The 14,425-nt window shown below is 42.5% G+C and overlaps 1 protein-coding gene across 1 annotated transcript; it reads left to right on the forward strand.

The window, feature by feature from the left end:
* Positions 1-883: 883 nt before the first annotated feature.
* LOC122939776 (cornifin alpha-like) lies at positions 884-3,872 on the forward strand. The gene is made up of 3 exons (XM_044295896.1): positions 884-1,100; positions 2,161-2,199; positions 3,725-3,872. The coding sequence occupies exons 1-3, from the start codon at positions 923-925 to the stop codon at positions 3,778-3,780; spliced, it is 273 nt and encodes a 90-aa protein (XP_044151831.1). The 5' UTR covers positions 884-922; the 3' UTR covers positions 3,781-3,872.
* Positions 3,873-14,425: the final 10,553 nt, after the last annotated feature.

Genomic DNA, 14,425 nt, shown 5'->3' on the forward strand with positions numbered 1-14,425 from the left:
CTCATACGGTTGGTCCCCTGATGAACCTTCGTCATTTTTTAGGGGAAACACATTGGAACATTGTATATGGTGTGTCAGATTAAGTAATAGGGCTGGTTAAGGACAGGCTAGCAGAGGTACATGGAGAGTGCCCTTACCATCAAGGGGTATCTCCAGGCCGAGTAGTATCTGTTCAGGGTGAGTATAGGAATGGTTAGAGTATATATGTATTTACTGTCCCTGAATCTACACCAACCTCTTTTGTATGCTAACCGTCCTTGGTTTATACCGTTTTTTTTTTTTTTTTTAATACAGGTATCAAGGTCCTGGTTCCAGTTTTAGGAAGTTGCTTCCAGTGATTTGTGTGTAAAATTGCAACTGTCCGTTTTGATAAGATGTGATAATTTAAGTGATTTGTTGCCTTCAATAAATATGTTTTGAAACACAAAACTGATATTAATGACATAAACCTTGTTGATTTTTAAATAGCTTTTAAATTTTTAATTAGCTGGAATTTGCTATGTGTGTCAGCAAAATACAATCACATCTCCCTAACATATTATTTATCTAGTCTCTTCTTTCATTTACTCACCCTAAAACTGGATCTTATTCATAAAGTATTTCAGCACATTATTGAACAGGTGTATTCAAAATACCAGGATTTCTAAATCACTAGCCATAAAAGCACATTATTCTAGGATGTATATGACATGAGCTGTTTTATTAGAAACACCCAACTACAAGGATATAATTATATGACAATAAACATTCTCTTAGTAATATCCTGATTTTCCATCTTGTAAAAACTAAAAGCAGTTTTGTTTACGCATTCCACACAGCATACCAAATTGTCTATATAAAAGGAAACTTTGCAAAGGATCCCTACAATCAACTGCAAATCTTCCTATCTTGTGCTGTCCTAGGCAAAGATCACAAAGCAAACATGTCTGGAGTTAAAGGAGGACATCAGAAAGCCCAATGCAAGGACCCATGCCAGAAGCAGACCATCTGCCAGGATCCATGCCAGAAGCAGACCATCTGCCAGGATCCATGCCAGAAGCAGACTATCTACCAGGATCCATGCCAGAAGCAGACAATCTGCCAAGACCCATGCCAAGATCGTAAGTAATACCATTATAAATGAAAGTACTAATTAAAAGACAAGAATCATAGTAGAGTCTTATTGTAGCTTATCCAAGGCTACATATTATGGACATTTGAACGCATAAATGGTGAATCATTTTATTTAGGACTCATGCACATGAAAGTATTTTGTGTTCGTGTCCATTCCCTTTTGTTTTGTTTTTGCGGCTCATATGCAGAACCATTCCCTTCAGTGGGGCTGCAAAAAAAATGTAAAACTCCATTTGCATTCGGTGTCCATATTTCCACATGTCTGTTCCACAAAAAAATTTCCCTTTATTGTCCACCTTAAGTACAAAGATAGGACTGTTCTATTATGGGCCACTGGTATATTACAATTTCCTCTATTTAAAGGGGTTTTACAGGACTTTTTAACTGATGATTTATTCTCTGGAGCACCATGGCATTCTCAAACAGCTAATCGGCAGGGGTCCTGGGAGTTGGACCCCTATCAATCAGAAACTGATAACAGCACATGTATGTCCATGTATCGAGCTGGTTATGATATTCTACAACCAAAAGGCAACTTGATGCCTCAGTATATATGGGAAGGATTTATCAAGCTCTGCACTCAAAAATTATGTCTGTAAAAAAAGAAAAGGTTATTTTTTGGCTTTTTTACAGCACTCACTCTAATTTTGAAATGTGGGTGTGAATGTAGGTGTGCTTAGCTATGTTAGTTTTCTTACAGATTTGTCTCTGCAAATTTTATGTCACAAATTCCAGTTGAGCATGGCATAAAAATCTGGGTAGCTTTTCTAGACAAAAGTTTAAAGATGGGTCAAATTTAACAGACAATTTACAACTTTTAATACATTTAGCACAATGTAAGACATACAAAAAAAAGTAAAATACACAACCCTGTTTTACAGTACAAGACATGATAAGCTAAAGGGAAAACCAAAAAGGGGCCCAGTACTTAAGGGGTTAAATGTAGGAAATAATGCGAAAGGATAGTATATTCTATTAGAAGTAGCCATTCGGTTATTTAACAAGGCATATTACATAACAGCTACTAACATGTATTGTTCCTTTCAGCCTGCAAGCCTATACAGCAGTGCCAAGGATATCAAAAAGGTATGTACACTATAGATCATAGCAGTTATTCATAGGATAAGAATAGCATGATTATTTCAATTACAATAGTAAAACAATTCTAAGCTCAAATGTTTTAAGATTTTAAATATTTGTTTTTAAACTACCCATTTAGTTCATTCTACTACATTGTCTTCAACATTTGTGCTTAACCAGATATCTATTTTATTTTGTAATGTTGGTGTATTACTTTATACGTCTGTATAGAGTCAGTACTAGTTCTTTGATTTAGGACTACAGTTTACTATGTTACCATTTCAAGCTTAGCTTTTTAATATCTTATTAAATATTTGTAATTAACTCTTTTTGAGCAACTTAGTAAAATGCTGAGGGATGAGTACACTTTCTCCTAATATCTTTACTACAATTAAAGCTACCACATACAGGTGAATTTCGAAAAATTAGAATATCGTGCAAAAGTTCATTTATTTCAGTAATGCAAATTCAAAGGAATTGCATTAATGCAGCTTAAAATTAGATTTTAGTGAAAAGGTTCAATATTCTAGGCTCAAAGTGTCACTCTCTAGTCAGCTATTTAGTCCATACCACCTGAGCAAAGGGTACCTCAAAATTGTGATTTTGGGGTTTCATAGGTTGTAAGCCATAATCATTCAAATTATAACAAATAAAGGCTTGAAATATCTCGCTTTGCATGTAATGAGTCTATCTCATATGTTAGTTTCACATTTTAAGTTGCATTACTGAAATAAATGAACTTTGCACGATATTCTAATTTTTCGAGTTTCACCTGTAAATTCCATACTCTCACAGAGACTCAAAGCGCAGTTTCTTTTGGCTGTAGAACTAGAATCCTACATTTTTTGACGAAGGGCTCGTTCACATGATTGTTTATTGCGTTCCGTATATGGGCCGTTTTTTTAGTTCTGTATATGGTCCATATACGGAACCATTCATTTCAATGGTTCTGCAAAAAAACAAAACGCATTGTACTCTGTATGCATTCCGTTTCCGTATTTCCGTTTTTACATTCCGTTCAAAGACAGAACAAGTCCTATTATTGACGCAAATCACGTTCCGTGGCTCCATTCAAGTCAATGGGTCCGCAAAAAAAAGGAACACATACAGAATGTACTCCGTATGTCTTCCGTATCCGTTCTGTTTTTGTAGAGCCATCTATTGAAAATGTTATGCCCAGCCCAATTTTTTCTATGTAATTACTGTATACTGTATATTCCATATGGAAAAACGGAACGGAAAAACGGAATGGATCCGGAAACACTACTGAACCAAAAACTGAAAAAACGGATCAGTTAAAAAACGGCCCACAAAACACTGAAAAAGCCATACGGTCATTTGAACAACCCCAAAACTAGAGCAGCCAGAGAAAACCCACTTAAACACAAAAACCATCCATTCTATATACTCAAGTAACGTCCTGGTTGGAATAAAATATGAACAATTATAGTTATTTTTTTATCACTACAATTAAAACAGTATAGGAATGGAGTAGATAAAAAGTAATATAAATGTTTATTTTCCTTGACAGATCCTTGCAACCCCTGTGTTCCTGATCCTTGCCAGTCTCAAGGAAAATATTACTGAAAGGACAAACCTGAGGCCATAGAAGAAGCAATGTTGCCTTTGATGTTCATAAGAACTTATATGCCTTAAATTATAAATGTAACTGAAATATTTTGCTTGCTTATCAATAAAAGTTTTCTTTCGCAGAATGTCTTCTCTGTTTTTTTTTTTTGGGGAGCTGGGCGGATTCAGTTGATGTGCAGCCAGACGCCGCAGCAGAAGAGGACTCAGCCGAGGAGGTTATGGAAGAGGATGGAGTAGGAGGAGTAGAGGAGGTGGCAGTAGGCCTGCCTGCAAGTCGTGGCGGTGTCACCAACTCCGCTGCAGAGCCACGCATTCCATGCTTGGCAGCCGTCAGCAGGTTGACCCAATGCGCAGTGTAGGTGATATACCTGCCCTGACCGTGCTTTGCAGACCAGGTAACAGTGGTCAGATGGACCCTTGCCCCAACACTGTAGCCAGAGATGCCATGACTTCCTTTCCAATCACTGAGTAGAGGTTTGGGATTGCCTTTTTAAAAAAAAAAAATATTCGTCCGGATACCTTCCACTGTGGTGTCCCAATAGCGACAAATTTTTTGAAGGCCTCAGACTCCACCAGCTGGTATGGTAAAAGCTGGCGGGCTAAGAGTTCTGTCAAGCCAGCTGTCAGACGCCGGGCAAGGGGGTGACTCTGTGACATTGGCTTCTTACGCTCAAACATGACTGTGGGCAGATGAGATGAAACTGCTGAAGGTGAGAGGCGGAGTGGTGGGTGGTTAAGAGGGGGCAAGGAGGACAGCAGTGGTTGACGTGGCTGAAGATGCTGGACCAGGAGGAGGATGGTGGCTTTGAGCTTGTGTGCTGCTACTACTCGTCATCATGTGTTGATCCCATAGGCGTTTGCGATGTGCGATCATGTGCCTACGCAAAGCAGTTGTACCTAGGTGGGTGTTGGATTTCCCATGACTCAGTTTCTTTTGGCACAGGTTGCAAATGGCATCGCTGTTGTCAGAGGCAGACACAAAAAATAAATGCCACACTGCTGAGATTTGCAATGACGGCATTCTGGTGGTGGCAACAGCATGCGTTGATTGGCGTGCTGTCTGGCTGACCCCGGGTGCCGATACATGCTGTCTGACTGTGCCACTAGCTCCTTGCGACGACCTCCCCCTGCTTCCAACTCGTCTTCTCCTTCTCTCTGTCTCCCCTTCTGAACTTTCCCCCTCTTCTTCTTCTCTTCGAGCAGGCACCCATGTGGCATTCACGGACACATCGTCATCATCAACCACTTCACTTGTATCTGACACCTCAGCAAAGGAAGCAGCAGCGGGTACAACATCATCATTATCATCACACTGTACGTCCATGTGTGTAATGCTGACTGACTGAGACATATCCCTGTTATCTACATCCTCTGGCAATAATGGTTGCGCATCACTAATATCATCCAACTGATGTGTAAATAACTCCTCTGAGGGATCAAGTGAAGCGGCTGTGGTGGCTGTGGTGGTAGTGGTGGTGGTGGTGGCGGCGGGCGAGAGAGTGGCAACTTGAGAGCAGGTGACCAAAGCTGAGCTGGAGGAGAATGGTGTGTCAAGGTTCCTAGCGGAAGCTGTTGAAGATTGGGTGTACTGTGTAAGCCATTTTCTCCTAATTTTTGGGGTTCAGGGTACGAAAAGCTGTCCTCTGTGGGAGCTGTATCGCCTGTGTCCTCTGTATCCCCCCAGCCATGCACCACTGAAGAACTGGTCTGGGCGCCACCCTGCTGTGAACATGGTTCCTCCTCCTCCATCTCTTCCTCCTCATCCTCCACCTCGTCATCCTCCAGAACTGTGCAGTCTGGCCAGTATGTGCAAGGTGGAGTTCCACCTTGTGGGTACGTCGCATATGAGGCAGTGAGCGGAAAGGCCGAAGTTACGCTGCAGTGCTGACAGGCGAGCAGCAGCAGGATGAGAACGCAGAAAGCGCGCACAGACAGCCTGCACTTTATGCAGCAGCTCTGACATATCGGGGTAATTTTAAAGGAATCTCTGCACCACCAAATTCAGCACATGCGCCAGGCAAGGTATGTGCGTCAAACCGGCTAGTCACAAAACTGCTACGAGATTTCGCCCATTCTCGCACACCACCAGGTCGGGCTTGAGGCACCAATCACTCATCGGTCTGTTGTTCAAGGCCCGTCCACAGCTCCTGCATGGTGTAGGGTTTGTCCCCCAAAACAGATAAATTTTAAAACTGCCTGTTGTCGTTTTCCCCCTGGCTGTGCTGTAGTTGGTGGTGAAGGTGTTACGCTGACCGGATGAGGAGGCGGTAGAGGAGGAGGAAGCAACAGGAGGCAAACTGAAGCGCCCTGCAATCCTCGGTAGTGGAAGGACATACTCCAAACTGCTATCCGCCTCAGGCCCAGCCGCAATTGCATTTATTTAGTGTGCTGTTATGGAGATATAATGTCCCTGACCGTTCTAACTGGTCCACGTATCCGCGTTTCGCAGTGCACACCTGATTTTGTCCCCCACTTGGTTGTGCAGGGAAGGGATGGCACACCTGGAAAAGTAGTGGCGGCTGGGCACGATGTACTGTAGGACAGCCACCGCCATAAGGCTTTTAAAACTCTCCGTCTCCACCAGATGGAATGACAAAGGCCAGTCATTTTGAAATGCTGGCATTCAGGGCCAAGGATTGCTGGTGGGTAGGGGGGTACTTCATCTTCCGCTCCAGTGTTTGGGAGTTTGGGAGCAATAACAGATGCAAAAAAGGCTGCTATATTAAGTACTTTGCCCAAAAAGGGTGTTTTTTTAATAACAGAATATGACAACAGTATATAACGCTTGAATTTCATACGTACAGATGCAGACAAGGCCCCAAATTAAGTATTTTGCCCAAAATGGTTGTTTTTTTAATAACAGGCTATGATAGCAGTATATAACGCTTGAATTCCACACGTACAGTTGCAGGAAGGGCTGTAAAATTGAGTGTTTTGCCCAAAAAGTTATTTTTTTTTAACCCAAAAAAATTATAGCTGTATTTCTAGCTTAAATTGCACACTGACTAATGAGGCAGAGGCCCCAGATGGAGGGTATTGCCAAAAATGGGTGTTTTTTAAAACACAGAAAATTATTGAAGTATTTAAAGATTGTTTTAACAAAATAAGATACAGCAAAGACTGCATTATTAAGTATTTTGCCCCAAATGAGTGCTTTTTTAATAACAGAATATGACAGCAGTATATAATGCTTGAATTTCACACGTACAGAAGCAGACAAGGCAGCAAATTAAGTATTTTGCCCAACATTTTTCTTTTTTTAAATGCCAGAATAGCACAGCAGTATCTAAAGTATGTATCTCACACTGACAGATGCAGACAAGGCCACAAATTATGTATTTTCCCCTTTTTTTAAACCCAGAAAATTATAGCTGTATTTCTTGCTTAAATTGCACACTGACTAATGTGGTAAAGGCCCAAGAAGGAGGGTATTGTAAAAAATGGGTGTTTTTTAAAAGCCAGAAAATTATTGAATTTCAAACTTGCTTTTACCAATCACAGATGCAGCAAAGGCTGCAATATTAAGTATTTTGCCCAAAATGGGTGTTTTTTTAATAACAGAATATGACAGGAGTATACAACACTTGAATTTCACACATACATACGAAGCAAAGCTGTAAAATTTAGTATTTTGCCCAAAAAGGGTGTTTTTTTTTTTAATCCAGAAAATTATAGCTGAATTTCTAGCTTAAATTGCACACTGACTATGCTGCAAAGGCACCAGATGTAGGATATTGACAAAAATGGGTGCTTTTTTAAACCCAGATTATTATTGCAGTATTTCAAGCTTGTATTTGAATGTCTCAAAAGCACATATTCAGTGCTGGTGCACTGAGCTTGCATAAAATGGCCGCCGCCGCCCACCTAACTAACAGACAGATAAAATGTATTTTTCTCTATCACTGGGTTCAGAGCAGGACTGCACCCACACAACAAAATCTATGTACAGTTGTGGCCAAAAGTTTTGAGAATTACATAAATATTGGACATTTTAAAAGTTGCTGCTTAAGTTTTTATAATAGCAATTTGCATATACTCCAGAATGTTATGAAGAGTGATTAGATGAATTGCATAGTCCTTCTTTCCATGAAAATTAACTTAATCCCCAAAAAAAACCTTTCCACTGCATTTCATTGCTGTCATTAAAGGACCTGCTGAGATCATTTCAGTAATCGTCTTGTTAACTCAGGTGAGAATGTTGACGACCACAAGGCTGGAGATCATTATGTCAGGCTGATTGGGTTAAAATGGCAGACTTGACCTGGAGGGTGATGCTTGAAATCATTGTTCTTCCATTGTTAACCATGGTGACCTGCAAAGAAACGCGTGCAGCCATCATTGCGTTGCATAAAAATGGCTTCACAGGCAAGGATATTGTGGCTACTAAGATTGCACCTCAATCAACAATTTATAGCATCATCAAGAACGTCAAGGAAAGAGGTTAAATTCTTGTTAGGAAGGCTTCAGGGTGTCCAAGAAAGTCCAGCAAGCGCCAGGATCGTCTCCTAAAGAGGATTCAGCTGCGGGGTCGGAGTGCCACCAGTGCAGAGCTTGCTCAGGAATGGCAGCAGGAAGGTGTGAGCGCATCTGCATGCACAGTGAGGCGAAGACTTTTGGAAGATGACCTGGTGTCAAGAAGGGCAGCAAAGAAGCCACTTCTCTCCAAAACAAACATCAGGGACAGATTGATCTGCAGAAAATATGGTGAATGGACTGCTGAGGACTGGGGCAAAGTCATATTCTCCGATGAAGCCTCTTTCCGATTGTTTGGGGCATCAGGATAAAGGCTTATCCGGAGAATAAAAGGTGAGCGCTACCATCAGTCCTGTGTCATGCCAACAGTAAAGCATCCTGAGACCATTCATGTGTTGGGTTGCTTCTCATCCAAGGGGGTAGGCTCACTCACAATTTTGCCCAAAAACACAGCCATGAATAAAGAATTGTACCAAAACACCCTCCAACAGCAACTTCTTCCAACAATCCAACAACAGTTTAGTGAAGAACAATGCATTTTCCAGCACGATGGAGCACCGTACCACAAGGCAAAAGTGATAACTAAGTGGCTCGAAGACCAAAACATTGACATTTTGGGTCCATGGCCTGGAAACTCCCCAGATCTTAATCCCATTGAGAACTTGTGGTCAATCCTCAAGAGGCGGGTGGACAAACAAAAACCCACTAATTATGACAAACTCCAAGAAGTGATTATGAAAGAATGGGTTGCTATCAGTCAGGTATTGGCCCAGAAGTTGATTGAGAGCATGCCCAGTCGAATTGCAGAGGTCCTGAAAAAGAAGGGCCAACACTGCAAATACTGACTCTTTGCATAAATGTCCTGTAATTGTCGATAAAAGCCTTTGAAACGTATGAAGTGTGTGTAATTATAATTCACTACATCACAGAAACAACTGAAACAAAGATCTAAAAGCAGTTTAGCGGGGGGGGGGGCGGAGCCAGCGCCGGATCCGAATGGCCGCTTCTGTCTGAGCTCCGTACACAGACCTGCTGAGAACGCAGCTACCGCAAGCTTCTGAGACCTCCTAACATGGTCAAGATCGGAGGACAGAGACCCCCTGACCAGGGGCCATCCCCAAAGCGCCTAATCCCAACTCGGGCATGGCTAAATACCTCAAAAAGCAGGCTGCAGCTCCGGGGACTAAAGATTCCAAGATGGCGCCGCCGAGTGAACGCATCTCCGATGGTGGCGAAGAAGGTCAGTCAGAGGTGGACAGTGATGCCAGGGGACATAGGATCCCCTCGGGCACTGCCTGTGTCTAGAAAATTTATAAAACAAGCACTGGCCGAAGCTCTACTGCCTCTGCGGCAGGAAATATCTGGTCTCACACAGGAGATCCAACATGTAGGCCACAGGGTAGAAGCCCTGGAAACGACACAGGCTGCGATAATTGAGCACAGTACTGCGGCCACCCAATCTCTCACCTCGTGCCAATCGCATATTAATGCCCTATATAACAACCTGGAAGACCAGGAAAATCGTGGACGCAGGAACAATCTGCGTTTTAGAGGGCTCCCAGAGTATGTCTCTAATGACGAAATCATACCAGCGATTCTGTCCATCGCAGCTTCACTTCTGGGAGGGGATGGCCCTCCATCTATACTGATTGAAAGAGCGCACAGGGCTCTTAGGCCCAAACCAAAAGGCAACGAGCCTCCAAGAGACGTAATTTGTCGCTTCCTGAATTTCGCCGACAAAGAGCGAATCCTCATTGCCGCAAGACAGGCGAAATCTGTCACCTATAGCAACGTTCCTGTCTCAATCTTTCAGGACTTAGCTCCGGTCACGCTACAGAAGAGGAAAACTCTCAAACCCCTCACTGACTTGCTGCGGGAGAAACGGATCCTTTATAGATGGACTTTTCCTTTTGGACTATCGTTCAGCTATGCGGAGAAATTCATCAGAATCTCGTCATATGCAGACCTGCAGGATTTTCTTTCAACCGCAGATGTCCCTCCTCTTGATATAGCCTGCTGGGACCCTGTTTCTGATATCACCTCTCTTCCGGAGTTACCGAAGATTGCTCCTTGGGAAAGAGCAGGCACCCCTAAACAGCAGAGAGCAAAGAGAAGAAGCAGTCCACTGACGCCTAAGAGAATTGCATGGTCCACCACTTAAAGTCTGAAGGAGAACTAATACCATTATCGTCAAGTTTCTTCAGTCCGTGACTTCTCCTGTCCTCCTCCATTTCTTTCTTTCTTTATCCCTCTTTAGCCTCCTGTATCACCACTTACTCTCTCCGTCTCCCTCCCTTCTCCCCTTTTTCCCATCCTTTTCCCCTTCCCCCTTTTTTCCCCTTTCTTCCTCCTCTCTCCCCCCTCCCTTTTTGCTTAACACCATTGGTCTCATCACCACACACTATGTCGTTCTTTAGCGGGTCGCTATATATGGGGTTATAACCTCTTTTCCCCCCCCTCCTCTGATAGTTAAATATCTAATTGACATGTGTCGATTATATTTCACATTAATGTTGGTTGCCCAAATGCGACCCTGTTTTAGTTTCAGTTTTGGTTTTTGTTTTTTGTTTAAAACTCTCTTTATAATGCTATTTCACAGTCAAGGGGTATTGATGCAATGTACCGGTGTTCTTGGGGTTGTGTTGCCCTGGGTCCTGACTCCTCTTGAGGCTGCCAATCACACCTGCTCCTCCCACTCTGATGCCAAGAATCGTAACGTAATTCCTCTTGCCTATACCTCCACTCTTAATCCAATATGACGGATTTTAAACTTGCATCTTTCAATGTGAAAGGTTTGAGATCACCCTCTAAACGTTCACAGATCTTTTCCCTTCTCTGGAAGGAGAGATGTTCCATTATTTTTCTCCAGGAAACCCACTACAAACAGGGAAAATACCCTGACCTCTCCTATTCTAGATTCCCTGATTGGTATCATTCCGGTTCTGATGGGGTGGCCTCCAGGGGAGTCAGCATTGGCATGAAAAAGAATTGCCCTTTTCAATACTCCTCCCATACCGCGGACACTGAGGGAAGATATATTATCTTAAAAGGTCTTATTGGGCACGAAATGTTCACTTTAGTTAATATATATGCTCCAAATTATGACCAAGTCCCTTGGCTCTTGAAGGTACTTTCCATTGTAGAAAATGTTAGAGAAGGAACACTTATCCTAGCCGGGGACCTGAATTTAGCCTTACACCCGATCTCTGACACTTCATCCAAACGGTCATCTACTTCGGGTAAATTACTAAAAAAAGTGAAGAGCAAAATACGTGATATGGGTTTGATTGATGTATGGAGATGTATGAATCCAACCTGTATTGATTACACCTTCTATTCGGCTCCTTCCCAGTCCTACAGCAGAATCGATTACATCTTCGTACCTAAGGACTTCTTGCACATCTCCTCTGACCCCCTGATTGGAAATATTACCATCTCGGACCACTCCCCAATCTTCTGCTCCTTCCACCCTCAACCTGGATCTGGTAAGCTCTCCAGTTGGAGACTTAATGAGTCTATATTGAGCGACCCTAGCCACGTTTCCTTCTTTACCTCCCTTTTAGAGCATTATTTCGAGACCAATGACTCCCCTGAAATTTCCGCACAAACGCTATGGGATGCCCATAAGGCTTTTATTCGCGGACAGTTCATAAGCAAGTGCTCCCATTTAAAAAAATTAGCTGAAAGACATTTTTCATCCCTTTTAGACCGCATTCATACCTTAGAAAGTTTGCATAAACAGTCTTTAGACCCCCAACACCTCTCTGAGTTATTGGCTCTTAGATCTGAGCTGAAAAATATCTTAAATAAAAAATCAGCTAAATATTACCTCTCCTCACAACAAAAATTCTATGCCCACGGCAATAAAGCCTCTAGATTCCTTATGAACCGCATTAAACAAAGAAAAACTGCTAGGTATGTAGCCTCTATCAAATCCCCCCAAGGAAGTCAACTCTATTCACCGGAATCCATTGCGGAACAATTCCGCCTTTTCTACAAGGACCTTTATAATCTACCCCCTCCCTCTGATAGTATATTAGACACTGGATCAAATCGCCACCCTAACTCTTTCCTGGATAGTCTTAAATTACCATCTCTGACCTTATCCCAGAGGGAGGACCTTTCAAAGCCCTTTGACCTGGCGGAGCTTTCCAAGGCCTGAAATCCTCTCCAAAGAATAAATGTCCCGGTCCTGACGGTCTCCCGACTACTTATTATTCAGTTTTTCATACCACTCTAGCCCCCTTTCTTCTTCGAGTCTGTAACCAAACTCTCCTAAACTTTCCCCTCTCCTCGGACATGACGAGAGCAGTAATCTCGATCATCCATAAGGAGGGAAAAGACCATACTAACTGTGCTAATTATCGCCCAATATCCCTCCTAAATACAGACTTGAAACTATTAGCAAAAATGTTAGCAACCAGAATACAACTTATCCTTCCTGCCTTGATACACTCTGACCAAGTAGGGTTTGTAAAAGGGAGAGAAGGGAAGGACAACACTACTAAGATTCTGAATGCCCTATACTACGCCTCCAGTAAAAAACTACCTCTGGTTCTCCTAGGTACCGACGCGGAAAAGGCATTCGACCGAATTGACTGGTCCTATATTAAGCTTACATTACAGAAATTCGGATTTCCTGAGCCTTATATACATGCTATCTTTGCAATGTACTCAAATGCTTCCGCGTCGGTCCTAGTGAATAACCTTATTTCAAACAGCTTCCAGATTAAGAATGGCACTCGCCAAGGTTGCCCTCTTTCCCCCCTTATTTTTGTTCTTGTTATGGAAACCCTTATGCAAGCACTTAGGCAAGAGAAATCCATCAAAGGATTAAAGATCGGGTCGCAAGAATATAAATTAGCCGCTTTTGCGGATGATCTTTTGATCCTAACCACTAACCCCAGTGTCTCCATGACCAAAATACTCCAGGTACTAGATACCTTCAGTTTATTCTCTAACTTTAAGGTCAACCCCCAAAAGTCTCAGATTTTACATATTGGATTGTCCCCTGTGTCTGTTAAGAAACTCCAAACTAATTCCCCATTTATTTGGACGACCCAACTCATAACATATCTAGGAATTAAAATTAATGCCCACTTGCCAGATTTGTTTCATTTGAACTATACCCCCCTTTTAAAGTCTATGGCCGCTCAATTGGACTCACTAGAAAAGCATTTCCTCTCTTGGTTTGGAAGGAAAAATATTGTAATGTCATTGGTCATCCCAAGGTTGACTTACCTCCTCCAGGTTCTTCCAATTACAATCCCACGCTCTTTTTTCAATAAATTGAATACACTAATACGGCAGTTTTTATGGGATAAGAAAAGACCCAGAATCTCTCTTTCCTCCCTCGTTAGACCGAAACAACTAGGGGGTATAGGCCTTCCCGACCCCGAACTTTACATGAAGGCGATACACCTTTGTAGAGTGATTGATTGGCTACGCTCTCCTTCACATAAAACATGGCTCCATATTGAAAACTCTTATTTTACTTCTTCCACTAGGTCCCTCATGCTGTCAGGCAAGCCTCTATCTCCCCTTCCACATATGACTAACCCTCTAGTAAGATCTACTATCAATGTGTGGAAATGGTTCTCCTCCAAATATGCTGACCAATTGCCTTTGTCTCCCCTCCTCCAAATTAAAGATATATATTCACTCGCCCCTGGGGAAGTAACAACTTCTATCCCTTCCCAGCTTAGATTATCATCTACTTTCTTATCTGATCTACTGGATGGCGATGGCTGCGTCCCCTCTGACTCTACACTGGCCTCCACAAGCGGTATACCACCCGCCAATTTTCTGTCTCTTAAATATCTTAGAGGTGAGCTACTCAGTTACTCCAAATCTACCCCCATAAACCATACTTCTGGATGGTTTGAGAAATTGATTTCCTCCACCACTTACCCCCCCAAAATAATCTCATTCCTGTACAAAAAGCTCATACAGCCTCACATGAGAGTTAAACCTTCATTCATAGGATTGTGGGAAAAAGATTTGGGCAAACAATTTTCTGATAAGGAAGTTAATTCCCTGCTGATCACCCCTCACAGGTCCTCAAGGTGCGTTCGAGTACAGGAGAATGGTTACAAACTTTTGTCCAGATGGTACAGAACCCCTGACAAAGTGGCCCTCATGTACCCTGACGTCCCAGATTCGTGCTGGA

This window comes from Bufo gargarizans, chromosome 6 (genome assembly GCF_014858855.1).
Source record: "Bufo gargarizans isolate SCDJY-AF-19 chromosome 6, ASM1485885v1, whole genome shotgun sequence".
NCBI lineage: Eukaryota > Metazoa > Chordata > Amphibia > Anura > Bufonidae > Bufo > Bufo gargarizans.